We start from the raw sequence: 23,880 nt of genomic DNA on the forward strand, positions 1-23,880 counted from the left end.
TTGAGGATTCTTTCTTTGTCGTTGATTTTAGATAGCTTCAATACAATGTGCTTTGGAGAAGGCCTGTTTAGGTTGAGATAATTAGGTGTTCTGTTTGCTTCTTGGATTCAAGGATCCAGTTCTTTCCACAAGTTTGGGAAGTTCTCATCAACTATTTGTTTGAATATACTCTCTGTTCCCTTTTCTCTTTCTTCTCCTTCTGGTATGCCCATTATTCTTATATTGCTCTTTCTGATGGAGTCAGAAAGTTCTTGTAGAGTTTTTTTCATTTCTTTTAAGTTTCAAGTCTCTTTCTTCTTCCATCTGTGTCATTTCCGGGTTTCTATCTTCGATGTCACTGATTCTTTCCTCCATCTGATCAAGTCTACCTACATAAGCTGGCTATTTCATTTTTCATTTCTTCTATTGAGTTCATAATCTCCAGAAATTCTATTTGGTTCTGTTTTAAAATTTCAATCTCTTTGGTAAAATGTTCATGTTGTTCTTTGATTGTGTTTCTGAGTTCATTAAACTACCTTTCTATGTTTTCTTGCATCTCGTTGAGTTATTTGAGAACTGCAATCTTGAATTCTCTGTCATTTAAGTCACATATTTCCATATCTTTAAGTTCATTTCCTGGAGACTTTTCACTTTCTTTCTGAGCTGTCTTGTTGCCTTGGTTATTCATGGCAATTAATGATTTATTATTTCTCTTCCTAGACATCTACAGGAGTGGGTTCTAATAGGTAGAGGTCTTTCTTTTGTTTTCCAGTATGTATTGGTAGAATGTTTTATTTTCTCTCTGACTGCAGCCTTTTTTCTCTCTCACAGTATAGTGTTATGTTTTCCCTATACTATTCCAGCTATTCCACTCTATTTTGTGAGAAAATAGGGGGATTCCCTGGAAAGCGGGCTTCTCCTCTGTTAACAGTTCACCTGGGTCATAGGGTGCAATCTGTGTGGGGATGCAGAGAGCTTTTGAAGTTCAAAGCTCTTCCTGCACCAGATTCAGAGCCTGTGTATTTCAGCAGTTCTATTTACTCCTGCAGGGATCCACCCAGATAGATGGGGGCGGGGTGGGTTGTGAGAGGTGATCCAGAGCAATGGCAGCGACCACAACCACAGCCAATTCTGCTTCTACAGCTCCCTCCCCTTTACTGGAACTAGATGGGCTGCAAATCTGTGTCTGCAGACCACAGTTCTCAGAACTGCAAATATTCTGTTCTTTTAATCTGACACTGCTACTGTTCTGCTTCTAGCACTGGGCAGGTGGGTCAGGGTGAGTTCTGGGAGGGTAGGGAAGGGGCGGCTAGTCTCAGTGCCTAAGGCTTCAGTTCTCTGCTTGGTAGTGAGGGCTTAAATCACCATTTTCAGACATTCTTCCCTCAATCTTTGCTCCGAGGTCTCTGCCGTGAGCGTTGGGTTCAGCCGTGTTATATGCTGTCCCCTCAGCCCTGTGGGCCTTAAGTGGAGCCCTAGCAGTCTGAGTTCTTCCCTCTCCCTCAGGTGCAGTAGTTCCAGAATGCAGCGAGCTTGGAGCACTGAGCTAGGTCTGCATCCTGCGCCCTTGCGTCCCCGTCTCCACACTTCTCCCTTCATTCCTCCCCTGCTCGTGCAATTTGCCCACCTTTAGGTGAATTCAGTAGTGAACTTCTTTGTCTTGCCTGTCTGATGTGCAGGGAGTCCCTTGTGGAGCTGTAGTTATTCAATTTGTTGTAAATTCCAGGAGAGATACCCAGAGGCTCACCTCACGCCGCCATTTTAATGATGTCTGTAAATGCATTTTCTCTTCCTTATGATTTTTTTTTTTAATTGGAGAATACTGGGGGACAGTGTATTTCTCCAGGGCCCATCAGCTCCAAGTCATTGTCTTTCAGTCTAGTTGTGGAGGGCACAGCTCAGCTCCAAGTCCAGTTGCCGGTTTCAATCTTAGTTGCAGGGGGTGTAGCTCACCAACCCAAGTGGGAATTGAACCGGCAACCTTGTTGTTGAGAGCTAACGCTCTAGCCAACTGAGCCATCTGGCCACCCTTCCAGAAGCTCAGCAGCAGATCGTTGTCCCTCAGTCTAGTTGTAGAGGGCACCGCTCACTGGCCCATGTGGGAATCGAACCAGGAACCCTGTTGTTCAGAGCTCACTCTCTAACCAACTAAACCATACAGCCATCCCTATGATTTTTTTAAATAGTTTCTTTTCTCTAAGTTACTTTGTGGTAAGAATACAGTATGTAATACATATAAGATATGTGTTAATCGACTATGTTATTGATAAGGGTTCTGGTCAACAGTTGGCTATTTGCAATTAAGTTTTGGGGGAGTCAAAGGTTATACATGGATTTTTGACCTTTGCATTGTTAAAGGGTCAACTGTATTCTCTTCTATACTGTCTTGTCTCTGATATTATAAGTTTACTGCCTGGGTATCTCTGTCTAATGCTCTATCCTCATGCCTATTAACAGGAAATGATTTCTCCTCACTCTTTTATGCTTAAATATAAATTGGTTTTCCTAGGCATTTGCAGTTTAGTCATTGGGAATGAAAACTGTAGATTCCTCTTTGGGATTTGGTTAAAGTAATGCAGAAGGTTGACAGAAAGGGTAGAAAAACATTTATTTATATTCTGTGTCATACTAGGCTGGTGGGCATCATGCTACTTGGATCACATTCCACCATAATGATAATTAGATAAACAGATGCTGCACCTCCTCACCATCCTGACCTCCACATAAACATATACAAACAAACCCTGCAGGAAATGTAAAATCTCTAGAGATAGGCCGGAACATCTGTACATTTAAAAACACGACAGTGATGTACAGTCATTATGGAGATTATAGGAGACTTTTTCCTATAGTATTTCATTTCATCTCAAAATAACCCTATAAGGAAAGTACTACTACCTAGTTTACAGATAAGGAAATTGTAGCTTAGAGGAGCTAAGTATTTCTTTCAAGGCCACAAGACTATTTGCGTGGGAGCTAGAATTTGATTTCAGGTCAGGACTACAAACCCATCCCTTTTCAACATTATTGCCACTAAAACACTGATCCTACAAGTAATGTAGTCAATAGAGAGGATGGTTGGGGACCAGTGTGGGTCTGTTAGTCAGGGTCCCGGGAGAAAGAGAAAGAACATTCAGTTGGGTCATTTGAGAAAAGTTGAATATAGACAGTTTATGATAGTGTGGGCAATACCCTCATGCCAGTTACAGTGGACATGGTCAACACCTGTTTGCCTAAAGATATGAGCCTCAGTTTAATGGAATCTGGAAAGATGGGAGGCAATGGGAAGGGAGAGGAGAAAAAAGAAAGAGGTAGAGAAAGCTGCTGTACAGGGCTGTGCCTCTAGGTTCAGGTTCACAGGAATCCTGGGGTGGAGTGGAGTGAGACTTGGTCTGGCCAGTCTTTGTCATTGACTGAATCCAACTGAAAGCTAGAAGACAAGGGAGCCTAAGGACATAGTGTGTGCCTATCAGCCACTAAGGACAAGAGGGTTCAGAATGGATCTGGGTAAATCAGCAAGGAGTGTTAGAAGTGCATCTTCTCCATCTCTACCCCTCAGGCTCGCCCCTGTTTTTTTATACCATAAATGACAATGACAGAGACCAAAAAAACAGTTGTTTGCTTTTGCTTTCATTAATCCACAGTTGCAAAAGCTTCTGAAATGTACTAGTGCACTTTCTTACTAAGATCCATAAGCATCAACATTTGCTTGGGTTTGCTACATTGCAGACAAACAAAGTGTGAAGTACTAGCTGAGTTTTCCCTCAAATATGTACATGTTCCTAAAAGGCTTTTTTTTTGGAGGGGGGAGGGGTAGTCTGCTTGTTTTTTGTTAGATTAATCAAGTAATAGTTTACATATAGAAAAACTCACCGATTTTAGGTATGCAATTCTGTCAGTTTTCACAAAAATGTAGTCCTGTAACTAACACTATAGTCAAGATACAGAATATTTCCATCATTCCAAAAAGTTCTAAAACTTTTTAAAATCTTTAATCTCACTTAACTGAATGTTTGGTATCAACTTTTGTTTATTCTGATTTTAAATAGGAAAAATGGTGTTAGCACCCCACAGTGAGTTGCACATAGTGAGTGCTTTTATGAAAAATATTTTTGTTGGTTTGCTTTCCTACCATTCTGAGTAATATAAACTATTCATATTGGTTATAAACTCATATCATATATATTAGGCTGAGGAAAGGTTCATAATTTTGGCTGCACATTGAAATCACCTGGATCTATTAAATGCCTCGATTGCCAAGTAGCAGGATATCTAGGGCTGAGAACAAGGCATCAATAACTTAAGCTTTCCAGGTAATTTCATATGTGGTTAAGGTTGAGACCCTATGAATTAGACCAATTTTTATCAATTCTGGCTGCACAGTAGAACCCCTTGGGCAATTGTTTACAAAAATGATGCCTACCCCCATTCTGATTTATATAACTTGTTCATAAAAGTTGACTGCAAGAAAAAATGAGATTTGGGTAACTTAGTATTTCTCAATGGTTGGGCTCCAGTTAATTATAGTTTTATTATAGGTTTTATTATAGTTCTGGGCATGTGGTAGTATTCAATAAATGTTAAATTGATGTCCTAATCCCACAGCACAGTAGAGAATAAGATATGCTCTCTCTTGGAAATAGACTGTGCATTTGAAATAATTATCTTGGCAAACTATCACTTTCTGAAAATTGTCCTCCTAGGTAATTTACCTGAAATGGTAAACTTTGTATTTTAAGAGAACACTATATTTCAACTATATTTTTTCACCATAGCATTAGGCACATATATATATCTTATAGCACTTTCATAATTCTCTCTAAGGAAATAGACAGGAAACAAGATTAAAAGACTGAGGATAAGATTTAAACTAGCCTCCCACTTGGAAGCATAAATAATGCTATTGCACCTCTAAGCCTCTGGAGAATACTGCTACTGTAAAGTAGAGCACTAGTATTTTCTACTTTTCTAGAGGCAAAATAAACACATAAAGGACACCTAATGTCAATAACTAAAACAGAAATGAACTAAGTGTCTAATGAAACAGTTATGATATTAGCAAAATTTGTACATGTGATATCTTTTTCAGATTTCAGGAACTAGTAACTAAAATCATGAAAATCTTCCTTTTAGTATAAAGTTATTGATGATCTATTATGGCAAAAATGCTCATTAAGCAAGCCTCACAAACTTTGTTATAAATAATTAATCAACATGCTGCATATTTTAATGTACTTTAATGGCACTAGGTGTTGTATTTAATCCTTCAATATAAACTAGTGCAACAACAGCACTTTTCTTAAGATAAATGTTCTTGGTTTAAAACAAAAACTATAAAATGTATTTAATTTGACCTTTCCACTTTGTATTTAATTGTTCTACTTCTTTTTTCCTTTTAGGACCACCTCATAAAATGGTGTCACCTAAACAAGAACATGAAGATAGAAAACATGACAAAGTCACAGATAAAGGAAGTGAAAGCGGGACTTCCTGCAATGAGCTCTCCACCTCCAGTTGTGACAGCCACTCAGAGGCGAGCACTCCCCAAGATAACCCACCCAATACCCAGCAGGCAACAGCTCACCAACCTAACACCTTAACATTGGATCGCCCTTCAAAAAAAGCACCTGTGCAATGGATGCCCCCACCAGACAAACGCAGAAACAGTGAACTTTTTCAGACACTCATCAGCAAGTCCCGGGAAACAAATCTTTCCAAAAAGAAAGTCTGTGAGAAGCTTAGTGTGGAAGAAGAAATGAAAAAGTGTATTCAGGATTTTAAGAAAATCCACATTCCAGATTATTTTCCAGAGCGCAAACGCCAGTGGCAATCTGAACTGTTACAGAAGTATGGCTTATAGTAATTATCACATTCCTGAAGTATTTCAATGACATTCAATGTTTACTACAGTGCCACCACCTGACTGTGTCCTAACAATGGTCAGTGTGATTCTTGCTGCTCTTCTTTTTTGTGAACAGTGGATGTGGGACAGTATTTTCTTTCATTCTTTTTTGTTGTTGTTTTTAGAAATATAAAAGGAAAAAAAGAAAACCAATAAAGTTGGATCAAAATGGTATATCTGATTCAAACCATTCTGCAAGAATGAAAGTAAAATATGCATGGCAAGAAGCTTAGAATCTTGACTTTTGAACTGTGGTCAACTGGATATGTTTGTCATTTTGTAACTCACCAAAAAGAAATCATATCACTCCAACTAAAATGAAAATATGGATGAAGTAACATCAAGTACAATGTTAGATGATGGTTTTGGGACTCAAATCCAAAACCGTTTAAATGTTAATGCAATAAAACAAGTATTATTTTTGCATGAGCACAATGTTACAAATAAATCACAAGACATAGGGAAGATCTGTTTGTCGCTTGGAAAGAAAAAAAAATACAAAAAATAAAACAAAACAAAAAAAGAAGTGTTTCAGGCAAAGCCTGTAAATGTAAACTGTCTAGGAGATTGAATTTTATTTGTTCTGGATCTGTGATTTTTTTGTGTAGGTGTATGGTGTTCTGTATGTTAAGATGATGTAAATATGCCTTATACTGTTGTTTTATGGCACTGACATTCATCTATTAATACTAGTCATAATTATTTCTGTGAAATGAGTCCTTATATCAGGCTGTGAAAATTGGTATGATGATGTTCTGAAAGCTCCTATTATCATGTTAATCAAAATAATTGAGGGAAATGGCAAAGAGCTCTATGTATTTATTTAAAAAGTACAATATATTAGAATTCCTTGATTTCTTTTGACTTTTCTTTAAAAATACTCAATTTTTACATTGTCTTAAATTTTCATTTAAAACCCCAAGCTGGAGAATGAATGATATGTTCCACCTTAATGTTCACAAGTCAGTTTTAATATAATCCAAAATGTAGATAGAGTAGGATCGAGATAGCCTCAGTATTGATTAATAAACCTTTAGCCCACAAGAGAAAAGACCTCATCTGAAAATGCACTAAAATTTTATTTTAGCTGACAAGATTGAAAGCCTCTCCAAAGACAACTGGGAATTTACCTCTTACAAATTAAGAGACAAAAATGTCAATAGCAAGCTAAAAGGTCAGGCTGAATGACAAGATTTGTTCCTGGTTGCATATGTGGAAACAAGCTTTCTTATCATAAGCCATGAAATTTTTTCTTTACCATCCCTACAGAAAGAAGCACATAATATCATGAAATTTTATTAAAGAATAGGCTCAGAGATGGTAATAATATCTTCAAGAATTAGAGAGCTCAAGCTTCTCTGTGGTGAATTGAAAAAGAAGTTCAGCAGCAATGTGGACACTATATGGAGATAAATAATAACTCAAAATTTTAAAACCTACATTCATTTTTTTGATATTTTCAAATTTGTCACTCTACTAGTATACAAAATACCATCAGCAATGGTATTAAAAAAGAAAGAAAGAAAGAAAAGAAAAGAGATATATGATTTACCTTGTATTACCAATCAGGCTTTAGAGACAAAGTTACTCTGAAAACCTGAGTTTTATGTTGGGAAGATTGGCAGTCTCAATGTAGCTGTAGTACACTCAAATGGATAGAGATTGGTGGTTTAGGTTGCCACAGTTCAAATACCATCCCTGCCACTTACTAACTGTGAAATCTTAGGGATATAAGGATAATAATAATATCATAGAGAAGATTTAAATGAGGTAGTTGAAGTAAAGTATCACCACCACTCCTGGAGATGGAGGGTCAAAAGAAGCCAGTGGTCTTACCAGAATCTAGGAAACAGGGCTATCAGATGGGGAATGTGGAATAGAGAGGAATAAGCTCCCCAGTAAGAACTACAGCCACTAAGGAGTCACAGTCACTTCCACAGTGCCTTCCAAAGCAAAGAGAGAGGGTAGAAATTGTCATAGCTTCCCACATTCTAATTTCTCACCAATGTTTTCCAATGTCCCAATATCAGTGGAAGCCTGTTGGCAAATGAGTGTAGGACATGTAATTTATAAAGATGATCCCCTTGAGATACAAAGTCCATCAGTGAATAGTAGTAAATAGAACTGAAAAATACCTCATACCCTGCTCTGTTTTTTCAGAATTCATAATTTCAAATAGAATAAAAATGGCAAGGATTTGGTAAATGACGACTATTTCAGATTTTCATATTTCTACACCCTAAGTGAAGTGATACTAATAAGAATGTGCATCCTTACAGTCCTTAGTAAATTAGAATGCATTTCAATAATAGTCTATTAAACACTTAGCATACATCAAGCACTTGACTCAAAGATTAACAAAATATTCAAGAAATGCAAATTACCAGCTATTGCTCTTGGAAAGAAGCTCATGGTCTGATTTTCTCAAACTGGCTAGAACTCAAACTCACCAGTAGCTAGAACTTGACTGGCTCCAAATGGAGTTATGAGGGGATCAAAGGAACCAGCTAAAAGGGGGACCTTCCCTGAAGAAAAGGAGACTCCAAAATTTAAAGAAAAGTTGGGCTCAAACTGATGTGTAAGCTCATTTTCCAAAGAATCAAGATAAAAGACAGAGGGTCACCAAAAGTCAAAAGAGCTGGAAGCAGGCACTGAAGTTGAGTATTTATGGAGAATAAATGTGTTTTGGATCTCACATGGTATACGTTTTGAGTATTTATGAAGCTCATAGGTCTCTTTTATCTGATATAAAGTTGACACTCAAATTAGTTCAGTGTAAACATATTGAGTAGTAACTAAGATGAGAAAAAGAAATAAATGGAAATTGTGAGATTTTCAATTTTAGAAAAATGGAGTAGACAAACTTTTCCTTATTCCTCCCACTAAGTATTACTAAAAACAACAGACATTATGTACAAACACACTTAAGAGGCTCTGAGGAACTTCCAGTCAAGTTGGCGGAGTAGGTAAATACTGTGCTTGCCCCCTCTCACAACTACATCAAAATTACAGCTAGATTACAGAACAATCATCATTGAGAATTGTCTGAAGTCTATTTGAACAGAAGTCCTATAACTAAGGTATAAGAAGAAGCCATGTTGAGATTCATAGAAGAGTCAGAGACACAGGATGGGCTGGTACCATACCTGCATGTGCCAGTTAAAAATAAGGAGAGATATCTTAGCTGTGGAGGTCTTCCCAGAGGAGCAAGGGGTCTCAGACCCACACTAATCTCCCCAGCCCAGGGGTCCAGTGCCAAGAAGAGAAGTAGCAACAACTTCTGGCTGTGAAACTAGCATAGGTTGTGGCTGAGTGAGATGGAGGGTGGCTGGAGTCCCAGAAACTCCTCTTAATGGGCCTATGCACAGACTTACTTGCTGACAGACTGTCTCTAAGCTCCAGCCCAGGGGCAGCTGCACAACAAATACCAAGGAAAAACAGGGAGGAACTGAGTTGGCTGGCTTCAGGACAAGGGCTGGAGGGCAGCTTTCTCCCAGAGAGAAGTGTTAGCAGAATCCATTGTTCCTTTGTTGAGCCCTTGCAGACCCAGCATGCAGATGCAGGCGAGCACCATAGCTGAGTCTCCATCAACCTAGCTAACACATTTTATTCACCCTGGTGATTTCCTGAGACCCTGCCCCACCAAACTTGCAGGCTTGCCAAAGCCATTTCCAGTAGCTTTTCCATATAAATGGCCTGACTAGGCTCATGATGCTGACTTTCCTAGAATCTCTGATAGGTTCACAAACCCCAAACAAGCAGCATCAAACTTCAGCGAATCTTGTGCCACTTGCTAAGCAGCCCAAAGGTTGGCCTTAGAGGCATCTGGTCTCAGTTCGCAGTTTAGCTTCTCCCAGGGAACTCCAAGCCCAGTACAATGGCAACCATCTACAAATCACTTTATAGCTCATGCTAAGTGGCTTGAGCAGAGCACAGGAAGTGGCTGGCCTTGGCCTGCAGCAGACCTCCTCCCAAAAATCCCCAGAAATAACACATCCAGTGACCAGCTTCAGAGCACCATCCAACCACGTCCACAAATAACACACCCAAAGGGCAGACTGTGTAGACACCAGAGTCCTTGCAAAGCAAATCCCCTGAACAACAGCTCCTCCACTGTAGTCATGGCCAGTTCTCACAACCAATCAGCCTGAGGGTCAATCCCTCCCACTGGTGTACAAACAGCAACCAAGGCTCAACTGCAACAGGAGGGCACACACAACCCATACAAGGGACACACATGCAGCACCTGGCTCACATGACCAAGAAGACTGCACCACAGGGCCCCACAGGACACCTAATACATAAAGCCACTCTGCTAAGACCAGGAGACATAGTAGCTCTACCTAATACAAAAAACAAAAACAGGGAACAGCCAAATGGGGAGACAAAGAAACATGTCCCAAATGTCCCAACATGTCCCAGAACAAAGCTACGAAAAAGAACTAAAGAAAATGAAGACAAGCCTTCTACCAGATGCAAAATTCAAAACACGGTTATAAGGGTGCTCAGTGATCTCAGTGAGAACTTTAATAGAGGTAGGAAAAATAAAAATGGAGATAGAAAACCTAAAACACAACCAGTCCAAAATAAAAAATGCAAAAACTGAAATGAAGAATATATTAGACTTAATCAACAGTAGATTAGATGAAGCAGAGGACTGAATCTGTGACAGGCTTCAATCAGCGTGCCTCAGTTCTCTATATATCCTCTCTTGTAGTCTAGCTCAAATTTATTCACATGGTGACAGTGTTCCAATTAGCAGACCAGAGTTTACAAGTCCTCTGGATGCCTGGCTCCAAACTCATATAACATCACTTCCTTTGTATTCTGTTAGTCAAAGCAAGTTTTCTCAAATTCAAGGGATATGGAAATACACTCTATGTCATCATAAATTTATGGCCATTTGTAATCTGCTATAGATCCAATTCATCCTTTCCAGGTTCACATCTGGAAGCAAACTGTGCACACGAGTTATTAGTGATTTGCTAAGACTATACTCATAGTCTGCAATCATCACCTCCCTTCACATATGCACATATAAACTTCTTCATTCACATTTTAAATCTTACCCATACTGCATGTTTCAATTCAAATGACACCTGCTCTGCAAAGTTTTCTTTAGTCCCTCAGGACAGAATTATTTATCATTCTATTCTCATATATATCAGAGCACTTTAAAAACATTCTGTCTTACTATACATATTATTTGATAATATATAAGAGTAATATATACATTTGCATTTTCCATTAGTTTAAGAGACTTCACATACCGTGTTTCCCCGAAAATAAGACCGGGTCTTACATTAATTTTTGCTCCATTTAGGGCTTATTTTTAGGGAATGTCTTATTTTTTCATGTACAACAATCTACACTACCTTTATTCAAATACAGTCATGTCATCTTCTTCTGGAACAACGTCATAATGTACTAAATGTGTCCATCTGTCTGACAATCTTAACTGGGGCTTATTTTGGGGGTAGGTCTTATTTTTGGGGAAACATGGTAGTTGGAGATCTTACTTTTCTTTAAATTGGGGAAAACAATGAGCAGACAGTGTCTGGTTCACAGTACGTATTAATGATTTTTGACAAATGAATAAACACTCCTTTTAATGTAAGAATCTCCTCAAACAGTCCTTGATATATACTCTTTCTGCCTCACTAGGCTTGCTAAAAAGCTATTTTACAATTTTTTCAAGCCAAATCCCATTCATCGGTCCTACATTGCTAATCATTCACTGAGAGATTACTCAAATGAGCATTATTTAAATATTTCAGTTTGTTACAATTTGTATGAATGTAGCATAGCATCTCCTGCTAGAGATGCAGTGCCTAAGTTTTAAAATCATTTCTTCTCTCCAACAGTGTTTACCTTTTTTTTGGCATACAGTAAAGATAACCTGTGACTTGTATACAGTAGTTTTTTAGTTTAGGTTAGCATCATGCAGGGTCTCAGCTTCTGCTTCCCACATAAGAACACAGGATATGGTGAGGCCAAAAAGGAACACCAATGGAGCCATGGATAGGGGAGTCATACCACAATATTCTCACTGGCGGCTGGGTTGGAGATACAGGAAGCAGGAGACACACAATCCGCAATCTGCCGTCCGCTGCTCTGCCAACCAACAACCCCTTGCTAACTGCAATCCACCATTGGTAGCTCAGCCACGGCAGTTATCTTAGTGACTAATGGCTAACTGGTTACAGCTGATGGTCAACTAGTCACAGCTGATGACCATCTACTACCCGAGCCAGCATCTTTCCACGTGAGGTCAAGAGCCTGGAAACTGCTCTCTGTGATTCTGTACCCACACTTCACTCCTACAGGGTCTTGTCTCATAATCTACATGACAAGCGTGTTCCATGAAGGGCTCTGTGCTGCATTAGCTTATAGGCATCTACGGGTGGAAAGAAATAGTAGTCATAGTGTCATGCAGGGGCTCAGCTCCCATTCCCCTCACAAGAATGCAGGACATGGTGAGGCCAAAAAGGAACATCCATGGAGCCATAGATAGGGGAGTCATACCACTATATTCTCGCTGGTGGCTGGGTTGGAGACACAGGAAGCAGGCTCTACACGATGCGCAATCCGCCTTCCCCTTCTCTGCCAATGGCGCTTCCTAGCTGCAATTCGCCATCCGCTTCTCTGCCAACCAACCCCACTTGCTAGCTGAAATCTGCCGTGCTAACTGCAATCCGCGCTTGCTAGCTCAGCCGCCATCTTCTTGCTAGCCCCCCATTTTCTGCTAGCGTAGCCATGGCAGTTATATTAGTGGCCAATGGCTCACTCTTTACAGCTGACGGCCAACTAGCCACAGCTGATGGCCATCCAATCACAGTTGATGGCCATTTACTACCCGAGTGAGCACCTTTCCACATGAAGCTGAGATCCTGGAAGCTGCACTCCTGGCTCTGTCCCCACACACAGGAACCATGAGTGGTAAATCCCTTCCATCTAGGAGGATACTTGCTAGCTTTTCGTCCTGGGAAAGGAGGGTCCCTGCCACTAGCACCTTTCCCGGTTTGTGGTACCAGACCTCTACGACAGTGCTTGGGATCCCTTGCATGGTTTCAACATGTAACAGAACAGGGGACCCCAACATAGGCCATAGCGAGAGCACATAGGTTCCCCACAAAATCGTCCCGACATCAGGACTTCCATATACCACAGTCATTTGAGGTGGCTATTCGGCCACCACCCCTGGTGTCACTTACATATCATAGGTCAGACCAGCCCCCCATGGGCCTATTAGTCCCAACCACCGACAGTGGGGGCTTTTGACCCACCAGGGCCAAGTCCATTGCTGCTGTTCCCCTGCTTTCAAGCATGTGGGTGCTGGAAGCAAAATGTTTCCATTTCTGCCATAGCCTGGCTTTAACAGAGTCTCACTTGTGGTAACCTGTAACTGAATGGGAGCAGCTGTTCTATGTAGCAGAGCTTCTACTGGTGCAGGCCCTCCCTTCCGTGGTCTCTCATTCAGGATTCTCAAGAAGTCCCACAGATGCAAGGCCCAGTTGCGCATCGTGGGAGGGTGTTTTGACACCCGGAGGCCTTGCTTCAAAAGTCCATTGTAGCATTCGATCATGCCAGCTACTTGTGGGTTATACGAGGTATGAAACAACCATTGTATGTCCATCCTGGCAGCCCAGTGCTGCACTTCTTGCCCCATAAAATGGGTACCCCTATCACTTTCAATACTTAGGGGAGCCCATAGAGGGCGCACAGCCGTGTAAGAATGACCACTGTATGCTGCTGATCCACAGCTGGACAAGGCCAAACAAACATCAACCCTGTAGCAGTGTCCACTGCTGTGAACGCATACATCGCATTGTGGGCCTTAGGCAGGGGTCCAATGTAATCCACTTGCCAGCAAGTGAAGGACACACACCCTCATGTAATCTGCTATGTCTCCCAGGGGAGCCTCCACCGTTGGGGGCTGTTCTGGGCACAGACGGCACAGTAATAGCAGGTATCTCCTATCTCCTGCCATTTCAAAGGCAGACCCCAGCTTCTGCTCCCTGCCCCATGGTTCGGCTTCCAGCATGCTGCAATTTCCTTTGCAGCCAATAGACCACATCAGTGGCAGGGGCCCGTTCTAACCATTGGACCCATGCTAGGGCATCTGCTTCATCATTACCTGGTGACACTAAAGAGGAGTGACCTGTGACATGCATGGATCACCACCTTTCTCTGCTCTAGGTCCCAGAGGTCCTGTCACATGGCTTGAACCCACAGTGGACGGTGTCCTACCAACCAGTTTTGATATTTCCACATGGAAAGCCATAATGTTAGGCCCTGGAACACCACCCTGCTGTCAGTACAAATAACTAGGGGCCCTGGCTCGTGGCTGATTATCATGCACACAGCCCGTAGCTCAGCCCACTGGCTACTCTGGCCCATCCCAGTATAAAGCCAAATGGTGTTTGTTTTGGGCTGCACACCAATAGCCATCCAAACGGCTGCAGCTCCTCAGCTAGAACCATCAGTATACCAGGCATCTTCAGGTACTGGGGGCTGTCCTTCAATGTAGGGCGAGGGCTCCAAGTCCTCCCCTCTAGGTAGAGTGCTTGGATCCGCCTGGGCTACAAGCTCTACAGGCCCCAAGACTTGCTGTAGCTCTGTGCTCAAAGGGCTTGAACTAAGGGTGCTACGTTGCTCCAAGTAGGCACCCTACTTGGCGAGGGTGGGGGTCTGTGCCACCCCCGTTTTGGGTCCCTGGGTCCACGTACGGACCCACCCCTGGATGGGATAGGTTTATTGAACCAACACCCGTGCTGTCCCTGTGATGGCTTCTGTGGCCACTAGGGCTGCGTACACAGCAGCCAGCTGTTTCTCTATTAGAGAGTAGCGGACCTCCACTCCTTTCCAGAATTGGAACCAAAATCCCACTGGCGACCGGAGATGCTCCTGCTGTTGCCAGAGACTTCAACCACACCCCTCTTGGGTTACGTGAACATCAAGTTCAAACAGGCAACCAGGGTCTACTACTTGCAGAGCCTGTGCCTGCTGCATTGCCCGTTTTGTGGCAGCCAAGTCTTGCTCTATAGCTTCTGTCCAATCCCGTGAGGCCCCCTTTTTTGTCATGTTATAAAGGGCCTTGCCATTTCTGCTAAATGGGGTACAAATGCCCGCCAATACCCCAACAGACCCAAATACATCTGCAGTTAGGAAACCTTGGTCGACCAGGGAAAGGCTTGTATTTTGTCAATAATCGCCTCAGGTATGACCTTTGTCTTACCCGACCACACAACACCCAAAAACTTGACAGATAAGTTGGGGCCTTGAACCTTTTCCTTGTTCACTGCCCAGCCAAGTGACTTCAGTTGGCAGAGAAGAGAGGGAGCTGCTTGCTCTAAATCTGAAAGGGAATCAGAAGTCAGTAATATGTCATCAACATAATGAAACAAGATCAGAGGATGGGTGATCCCACTGTGCCAAGTCCTGGGCTACGAGCTCATGGCAGATAGTGGGGCTGTGCAAGTATCCTTGCGGAAGGACTTGAAAAGTCCACTGCCGCCCATCCCAAGTAAAAGCAAACTGCTCTTGACACTCGGGTGCAATGTCAATGGAGAAAAAAGTGTTGGCCAAGTCCACTACATAGTGATACGTTCCCAGGCGGACAGTCAGACGATCCATCAAATAGTGAATTGAAGGCACTGCAGAGTGCAAAGTGGCGTCACCTTATTTAACTCCCTATAGTCCACAGTGATTCGCCAGGTCCCATCTGGCTTCTTGACAGGCCATACTGGGGAGTTAAAGGGACTGTGCGTTGGCCTCACAATATGTGCCTTCTCCAATTCCAATATTTACGACCAATCTCCTCCTGTCCTCCTGGCAGGCGGTACTGTCGCACTGTTACCACGCACCAGGGCTGTGGCAACACCTGAGGAGGGTGGTGAGCATGCCCACGTGTCACCGCTTTCACCACCTGGATCCAGAGACAGAACTCGCCCACTGATGCCTCTAAACTGAGGCCATGTAGCACGTCCACCCCTAGAATATACTCCAGAACGGGGGAGACAAAAATCTTGTAGGTACGAGGGGAAAGCCTTCCTATACCCAGTGGTTAGGAAACAGCTTTTACAGTCACAGTTTTTCCCCGTAGCCATCAATGCGGATTGCTGGTCCGGGGAACAGTTCTGGGTTTCCATAAATAAGACTGTACAGTATGCACTGGTGTCAGCTAGGGCCAGAACCTTCTGCACATTAGAAGGGAACCAATGTATGGACAGTTCCACGTGGGGCCTCTGGTCCCCACTCATCCCCTCTGACCGGGTACTTTGTCCTCCCCGCCCCAATCAAGCTCAAAGGAGTCAGTCTGGAGAGACATGGGTCGTGCTTTCCCGGGCTTCCCCTTTGGGCTTCCCAGGAATGCTGTTCCGGACACAGCTGTTTCGAAAGTTCCAACAAGAGTGCATTGGGTCGTCGGTCTGTTTTTTCCTGATCAACCCCTGCTGCCACGAGATCACTCCACATCTGCATGCGTGTTACTCTCTGAGGCCTACGACCTCGCCCACTTATTTTTGACTTGGGCTTCCAGGTCTTGATTTCTCGGACCTCCTGTCTTAACTTCCCTCGCCACTGGCTTTCAACATCCCCCAGGGTGGCCGTGGCGGTGGTAACTTCATGGATCTGCTGCCCCACATAGGGCGTAAGAATGGCAACCAAGGATCCAACAGCACTTGCAGGGGCAGTATCCCAAACCAGATCTCTCATGCTGGTTGTAAAACACTCATCATCTGGTCCCCGCATATTAGGGTTGAACATAGCATGTCTCATACCCATTTCACAGATGATTTGAGTAAATTCCTTATACGATTGCCATTTACTCACAGTGTCTGGCAGTTTGCCAGCCTCTTCTCATACTGTGCGTACCACAGCAGTGCGCCACTCCATTAGAGTGTGTTTGCCCTGGTGTTGGGCAACCAACTTGGGTGACAAATGTTAAAATTCTGTGACCTTTGTTGCAGGGACGGATGTCCCATCACAGAGGCTAGCTTTTCCATCTCGCCTGGGTAGCAGAGAATGCTGTCTGCCCCCTCATCCCATAAACATAGCAACCAAGCCGAGACTGGCTCTCCAGGGCGTTGTCGGCACCGCCTCCCCAGCTCCTGCAACTCAGTGGGAGTGTAAGGGGTGCAGGTTGTGAACTCAGTCACAGCTGGGTTGCTGGCAGCAACACGCTCGGGGCCCAAAGGTTGCTCATGCTTTACCTTTTGCTTCATAATGGGCCAGGCGTGGGGGTTAGGAGCTACATTGTCTCCACTCGTGACCTCCACCTCTGCCTCGGAGTCTCCACTGTGGGGCTCCTCCTCTAACAGGTGGACCTGAGCTTCTAGCGACTCCCACCAGGACTGCTGGTCCCACACCTGGGCTATTCCAGCAAGCGCCTCCTCTGAGTTATGATGCACCCCGGTGAGAACCTCCTCCAACTGGCAGTCCTGAGCTTCCAACGCCTCCCGCCGGGGCTGCTGGTCCTGCACCTGGGCTATTTCATTAAGCATGTCTTCTGTGTTCTGGTGCAACGCGGTGAGGAACATCCAGCCCACACAGCCGGCTGTACCCTTCGCCTCCTCTGGCAACCACGCAGCTAGAACCTGCAGGGCCCTCTCCAAGCTGGCCGGAGAGCCATCCATGTCCTCCCACCCCTCCTCGGGGGCCCAGCTCCTAAGAATAGTGGCTACCAGGTACCATGCACTGTGTGGGGGCCACATGTCCTCCTACTCAGAGTCAGACACCACTCCTACCTGGCCGGAATGCTCCTCACCATGCCAGGTGTCTGAGTGGGTGGTGGCCTCAGTGTCAGATGCCCACAACTCTAGGAGCCCACGGCAGCAGATGACCACCAAGAGGAAGATGACGCCCACCACGGCCAACAGGATGGCCTGCCATCTGGTGGCTTGAGAGACAGACCCACCAATTCACCGAGGGGTCACGTTTCTCCCAAGCAGATCTCGCCTCCTGCTCCAGGCTCTGCTCCTCACAGGCTTCCTGAAACTGAGCTTTCATACGTATAAACTGCTCCATTACTTGTAGGAGAGTTTTGGCCGATACCACACCCTGCTCGCTGCACCATGTGTCATGCAGGATCTCAGCTCCTGATCCCCGCAAAAGAACACAGGATATGGTGACGACAAAAAGGAACACCAATGGAGCCACGGATAGGGGAGTCATACCACTCTATTCTTGCTGGCGGTTGGGTTGGAGATACAGGAAGCAGGATCCACATGATCCACAATCCGCCATCTGCTTCTCCGCCAAACAACAACCCCTTGCTAACTGCAATCTGCCCTTGCTAGCTCAGCCATGGCAGTTATATTAGTGGCTAGTGGCTAACCGGTTACAGCTAATGACCATCTACTACCTGAGCCAGCACCGTTCCATGTGAGGTCGAGAGCCTGGAAACTGCTCTCTGGGACTCTGTCCCCAAGTTATTGAAGCAAATATTACTAGAATAGTTATGTTCATTAAGAAAGGAAGTAATATGGAAGACTTTCCTATAACACCTTTAATCATCAAATCTATTTTCTTCAAATTTATTCCCCCTCTTCATTCTATCCTCCTAAAAACATTCACTTTGAAGCATAACATACTTAAAAGAATCACACAACTGCAGGTTTGAAAGAATCTTAAAAGTCACGTACACATTCTGTATAAATGTGAATTAGACGTAATCTAGGCCTATTTCTAAAATGCCTACTATGGGCAAGGCACTTTACTAGATGTATTAAAGATACAGCAGTGAATAAGTAATAAAAATGACTAAGAACTTACAGACTTAATGTCAAACATACGATGTGTGTACAATAACTGTGATAAAGGTGCAGGCAGTGGGATGGGCTACAATAACAGCACAAATACTGGTACATAGATTTAGAGGAAAGAGACAGCTTTAGGGTACGAGTGAAATTTGAGCTGAAATTTGGAAAAAAGGGGGATTTGGATTTGTATATATAAGAATATTGAAAAGGGGGCTTTATAAGGAGACAAGTATGTAAATTTAAATATGTAACAAGACGATAGTAGATGAATATATTACAGAAAAATTTTCACAAAAATATTATCAAATATATTATAATACAACTGTTTAAGGAATATATTGCTCTCATGCTGAAGAAAATATTAATCAAGAATATTTTAATAATAATCACATTAGAGGTTATCACATTAGAGGTTATATTCTCTTGGGTAAATTCTTCTTACACGCACTCAGTCTCTTTTTCTCCCTGTCCTTCAGTCTCCAATTGCAGCAGCAAGGACCTAAGGTAGAAGCAAATTAGTTTTCCAGAGGCGTATAGAAAAAGGACTATTTCTACGGCAACTGCAAGTTCACACCTTCATCATTTTCCACTTTAGCTACAGTAATCAGGACTACACTGGTCTGCTTTCAATCTTTTTCCTTCCAGTTCATCCTTCATGTTGCTAAGAAATGTGATCTTCCTACCAGACATTAGTTTTTATATTATCTTGCATAAAACCCTTCACCTCCCTGCCTATTAGGGGGGAAAAAAAAGAACTTACAAACTATTTTATATAATTAATAAAACTCTCTATCTTCGGTCTCCTCTCTTTCTCCAATTTTATCATCATACACAATGGCAAATGCATATGTTCGTGCACACACACACACACACACACACAAACTCACATATGCTCTTGTATTCTTTTTTCCTAGCTACTTCTAACTCCCAAGTAGAATCTGCCACTTCCTAATTTGTGCTCACCAATGTAATATTTATTATGACAGGGACAAAATGTATTCACTTGTGTGAATGTTCCTTCCTCTTCCTCTCCAACTCAGTGCTTAACTATTTGGTGATACCAAGTACAAAGATGGAGAATATGAGAAACACAGCACACACCACATTTTCCCTCTTTCCTGTTAGTTTTGTCTTAATAAAAGTGATAAAAATAAAATACTATCACTATTGTTCAAACCCTAATGAAATAATGGATCTAAGCAATAGTCATCCGCGGCTGCTATAATTATTACATGAAAGGTAAATGGAAACTTTATAATGGATGGATCAGGCTGATTGCATTTGATAATCCTATGGAATCTTAACATTACACATAGGGAGACATCACACATTAGTGCCTCTGAATGTGAAACAAGAGGCTCTCGGAAGCTCCCAGCAGCAGCTATGATGCACTCTTACCAAAAGCTGAATTTGACAGGTCACTATATCTGTCAGTTTGCTGGGAAAATGGGATAAAGAAACCTTTTAAAAGACAACAAAATGCAGTCAGTAATTTCTAAAAGGATGGAGATTCTACATAAGAAATAAACTGATTTCTTCAATAACAAACTGGCAAGGGAAAAACAAAAAACAAAGAGGAAGGACCCATAGTCAAAAATCCTGTACATGCTATTGTCTGTACGCTGATTCCAACCAAACCAACTGTAAAAAAATCATCATCGAGGAGTTCTAAGATATATGTTTAATGATAATAAGAAATTATTATTTTTTTAACAGTGACATTTTGGATATGTTGAAAAAGAATGTCCATATCTCCTACAGATACTCTGTGAAGTATTAATTGATAAAAACAATAACATGTCTAAGTTTACCTTTAAAATGACACATGGAGGAGGAGCAGTATGTTGAACTAATGAAGCAAGTTTGGCCACGTTGGTAATTGGTGTACCCAATGACAGGCACTCATGGTTTCTTTCCACTTTTGCATTTGTTTGAAGCCATGATTTTGGAACACTTAAACTTTTTAAGAAGCATTTAAGAAGTGACAGACTGTTGACTCAACCACTAGACAGCAACTGGGGACAAAGTTGAGAGCATTTTCGAGGTTAGTGAATAAGAATTTATAGTGACATCTATTCATCTTTTTGTGTGACTCCTTAAGCAGAACTAGACTCCTGGGGTGGGAGGTTGGAATAGGTGCACAAAGAATTTGTGTAAAAATAATTATCTTTGTGTTTGTTTTTAACCTATTAGTGATAGGTGAGGAAATAGAGGCAAGGGAGATGAGAGTATTGGTGAGGGAGTTAGTGAAATGAACCTTACACACTCAACTGGATTTTTAAAAATTAAGTGAATAAAGAAGACAGCAGTAGATTTGGGTGAGAGTAAGAGAGTGAATATTAGTCTGGAAATATCTTGAAATCAAAGCATGATCTCAGAGAGTGGTTGTATATGCAATCTGAAAGGAATGGTGCGTGTGGTCATATAAAGGGATTCTTTTACTTGGTGATTTTAAAGAGAATCCAGAATGGTCAAAATAATTTGAATTTATTTACTCTCAATTTCTTTCTTTCTTTTTCTTTTTTTTTTTTTTTAATTGGGGAACAGTGTGTTTCTCCAGGGCCCATCAGCTCCAAGTCATTGTCCTTCAGTCTAGTTGTGGAGGGTGCAACTCAGCTCCAAGTCCAGTTGCCGTTTTCAATCTTTAGTTGCAGGGGGCTCAGCCCACCATCCCATGTGAGAATAGGACTGGCAACCCTGTTCAGAACTCACGCTCTAAACAACTGAGCCATCTGGTCACTCCATTTACTCCCAATTTCTTAGCTAAGGATTTGACTTCTATAATTCTGCCTTTATTACATTATTGATTAATCACTCCCTAACAGCTATCCCTATATCCTTTTAAGCAAATAATCCATACCAGGCAAATTTACTCTTCATAAAACACTGCTTTCATAATTCCACTCCCTCATTCAAAACCCTCAGTGGCTCCCTATCGACCTCCAGATCATACGCAAAATTCTTGGTCTGTCATTCCCCGTACTTCTCTCAACTGGCTACACTTTGTTCATTTCACCTTCCTAGTCGCTAAATCCCATCATACTCAGGGCCAATTAGACATATTCTTTTCCCATTTCTTCTTTCCTGTTCTTTTTATTCTCCAAATTTGGAACTTCCTTTCCCCCTAAAGTTTTTTCATACCAAATCAATAATCCCATCAAAGCCCAAATAAATACATCATAGCAAAGGCTGCCTGGGTTCCAATCCTATCTCCACCACATAGTGGACATATATAACACGGTGATAATACTAGTGCTGACTCTAAGGATTGTTGTGAGAATTTAATGTATGTAAGGATCTTTAAACAATGGTCAGCACTCCTCAAAAACGTTTTCAACTACTTATGAAAAGACTTCCTTGCCATGATGTTATTTCCTTATTTGAATTCCTTTGGTAGAGATTATAATATCTCTGCAATTGTAATACCTCAAAATATTTCCACGTTGTCTTAGATTTGTTTTATAATTACATGAAAGAATAGTTATAATCTTTGAATACATTCTTGTATTCATTATATTTAAGCAGTATTTTGGATCATCAGCAACTTAATAAATGCTTATGATTAATTAAATACTACATATCTAAATTGAATAAAAGGAGTGAACAAAAAAATATATAATGAATCAGTGAATGAATGAATGAATGAGAGGTTAAACAAAGTAGCATGAATTTAGAAAGTGAAACATCAGGAGAAATGTATGATCTCAAATTCCCAACTTGCTCTACTATATAGAAAGCTAATTTTTCACTAAGGTATCAATCTTAAAACTCCTGAGTTATAAACTCTCATTAACTATTCTTTGCCTTTCTGATTCAAAAAACCAAAATATATCTATTTTTCATCATTATAGCTGTTCCTTGTTTGTTAGTAAAGTTAATTTGCTATAAAAACTTTTGAGAAAATGTACTGTTTTATAGAGGTTTAAAAGAAAAGCTAAACTTCAGAGTTCTTCTATGTACCAAGGATATTTTTAAAAGTAAATTCTGACAGAAATCAATGTTGACATTTTAGATGCTTAGCTATGTAAATATTTGCTCTAACTGTCTAAGATTCAAATCTATATCAAGGTAATAAAACTGAATTATCTGAATGCAAATATACTTTGAGATTCTGCTAAAGAGGATTTTTTTTGGGGGGAGATAGGGGTAGGATGGTGTTGCTATTGTTCCAAAGGTAATATCACTCCTAAACTTTTGTTTAATATTACAATATCTCATAATTTGATTATTTTGAATGTGTATAAAAATTAACATCAAAGTGAATTTCTTCTTTTTTTCTATAGTGAACAAATGTTATCAGTGTTTTCTTTTATTACGATATAAGTCAGTACCATAAAATTCATCCTTTTCCAATATACAATTCAATTATCATTAGTATGTTTACAAAGTAGCATAGCCTCACCAGTATCTAATTCAAGAACATTTTTTTATCCCATAAATAAAACTCACACTCATTAGAAATAATTTCCCTATGCCCTTTCTCCCCCACATCCCCTTGGCAATCATTACTCTACTTTTTAAAATTAGTTTCAGGTGTACAAAACAATGTAATAGTTACACATTAGACCCCTCACATAGTGATAAACCCCCTCCCCCAATCTACTAGCCCTCTGACATCGTATATAGCTGTCACAGTTCCATTGACTCTATTCCTTATGCTGTACTCCACATCCCGTGACTATATATATATACACACGCACACACACGCACACACATATATATATATATATATATATATATATATATATATATATATATATATTAAATTATAATTGAAATTCAGTATTATTCAGCTTCAGCTTCATGTGTACAGTGCAGTGGTCAGGCATCTATACCGTCCATGAAGTAATCTCCCCAATAAGACAAGTGCCCATCTGACACCCTACAAAATCTTTACATTATTGATTATGTTCCCCAAACTGTCTTTCATATCCCCGTGGCAATATTATGGCTACATATTTGTGCTTTCTAATCCCCTTACCTTCTCCCTCATAATCTACTTTTGTTCTCTATGGATTTACCTGTTCTGGTAATTTCATATATATGGAATCATACAACATGTGGCTTTATGTATGGAGCTCTTTTCATTTTGTGTAATGTTTTCAAGTTTTATGAATGCTATATCATGAATTAGTCGTCCATTTATTTTGAAGCTGAATAATATTCCATTGCATGGATATAGGACATTTTATTTATCCATTCATCAATTGATGGACATTTGGCTTGTTTCCACTCTGC

At 41.3% G+C, this 23,880-nt stretch overlaps 1 protein-coding gene across 1 annotated transcript in view; it reads left to right on the forward strand.

Moving 5' to 3' along the window:
- KCTD8 (potassium channel tetramerization domain containing 8) overlaps nt 1–8,576 on the forward strand; it is a 247,845-nt gene extending 239,269 nt beyond the window's left edge. Inside the window, exon 2 of the mRNA XM_033106679.1 lies at nt 5,379–8,576. Coding sequence (XP_032962570.1) covers nt 5,379–5,839 — 461 coding nt within the window. The 3' untranslated portion in view covers nt 5,840–8,576. The remainder of the gene's footprint in view (nt 1–5,378) is intronic.
- Nucleotides 8,577–23,880: the final 15,304 nt, after the last annotated feature.

Source organism: Rhinolophus ferrumequinum, chromosome 5, assembly GCF_004115265.2.
Source record: "Rhinolophus ferrumequinum isolate MPI-CBG mRhiFer1 chromosome 5, mRhiFer1_v1.p, whole genome shotgun sequence".
In the NCBI taxonomy this organism is placed as follows: Eukaryota; Metazoa; Chordata; class Mammalia; order Chiroptera; family Rhinolophidae; genus Rhinolophus; species Rhinolophus ferrumequinum.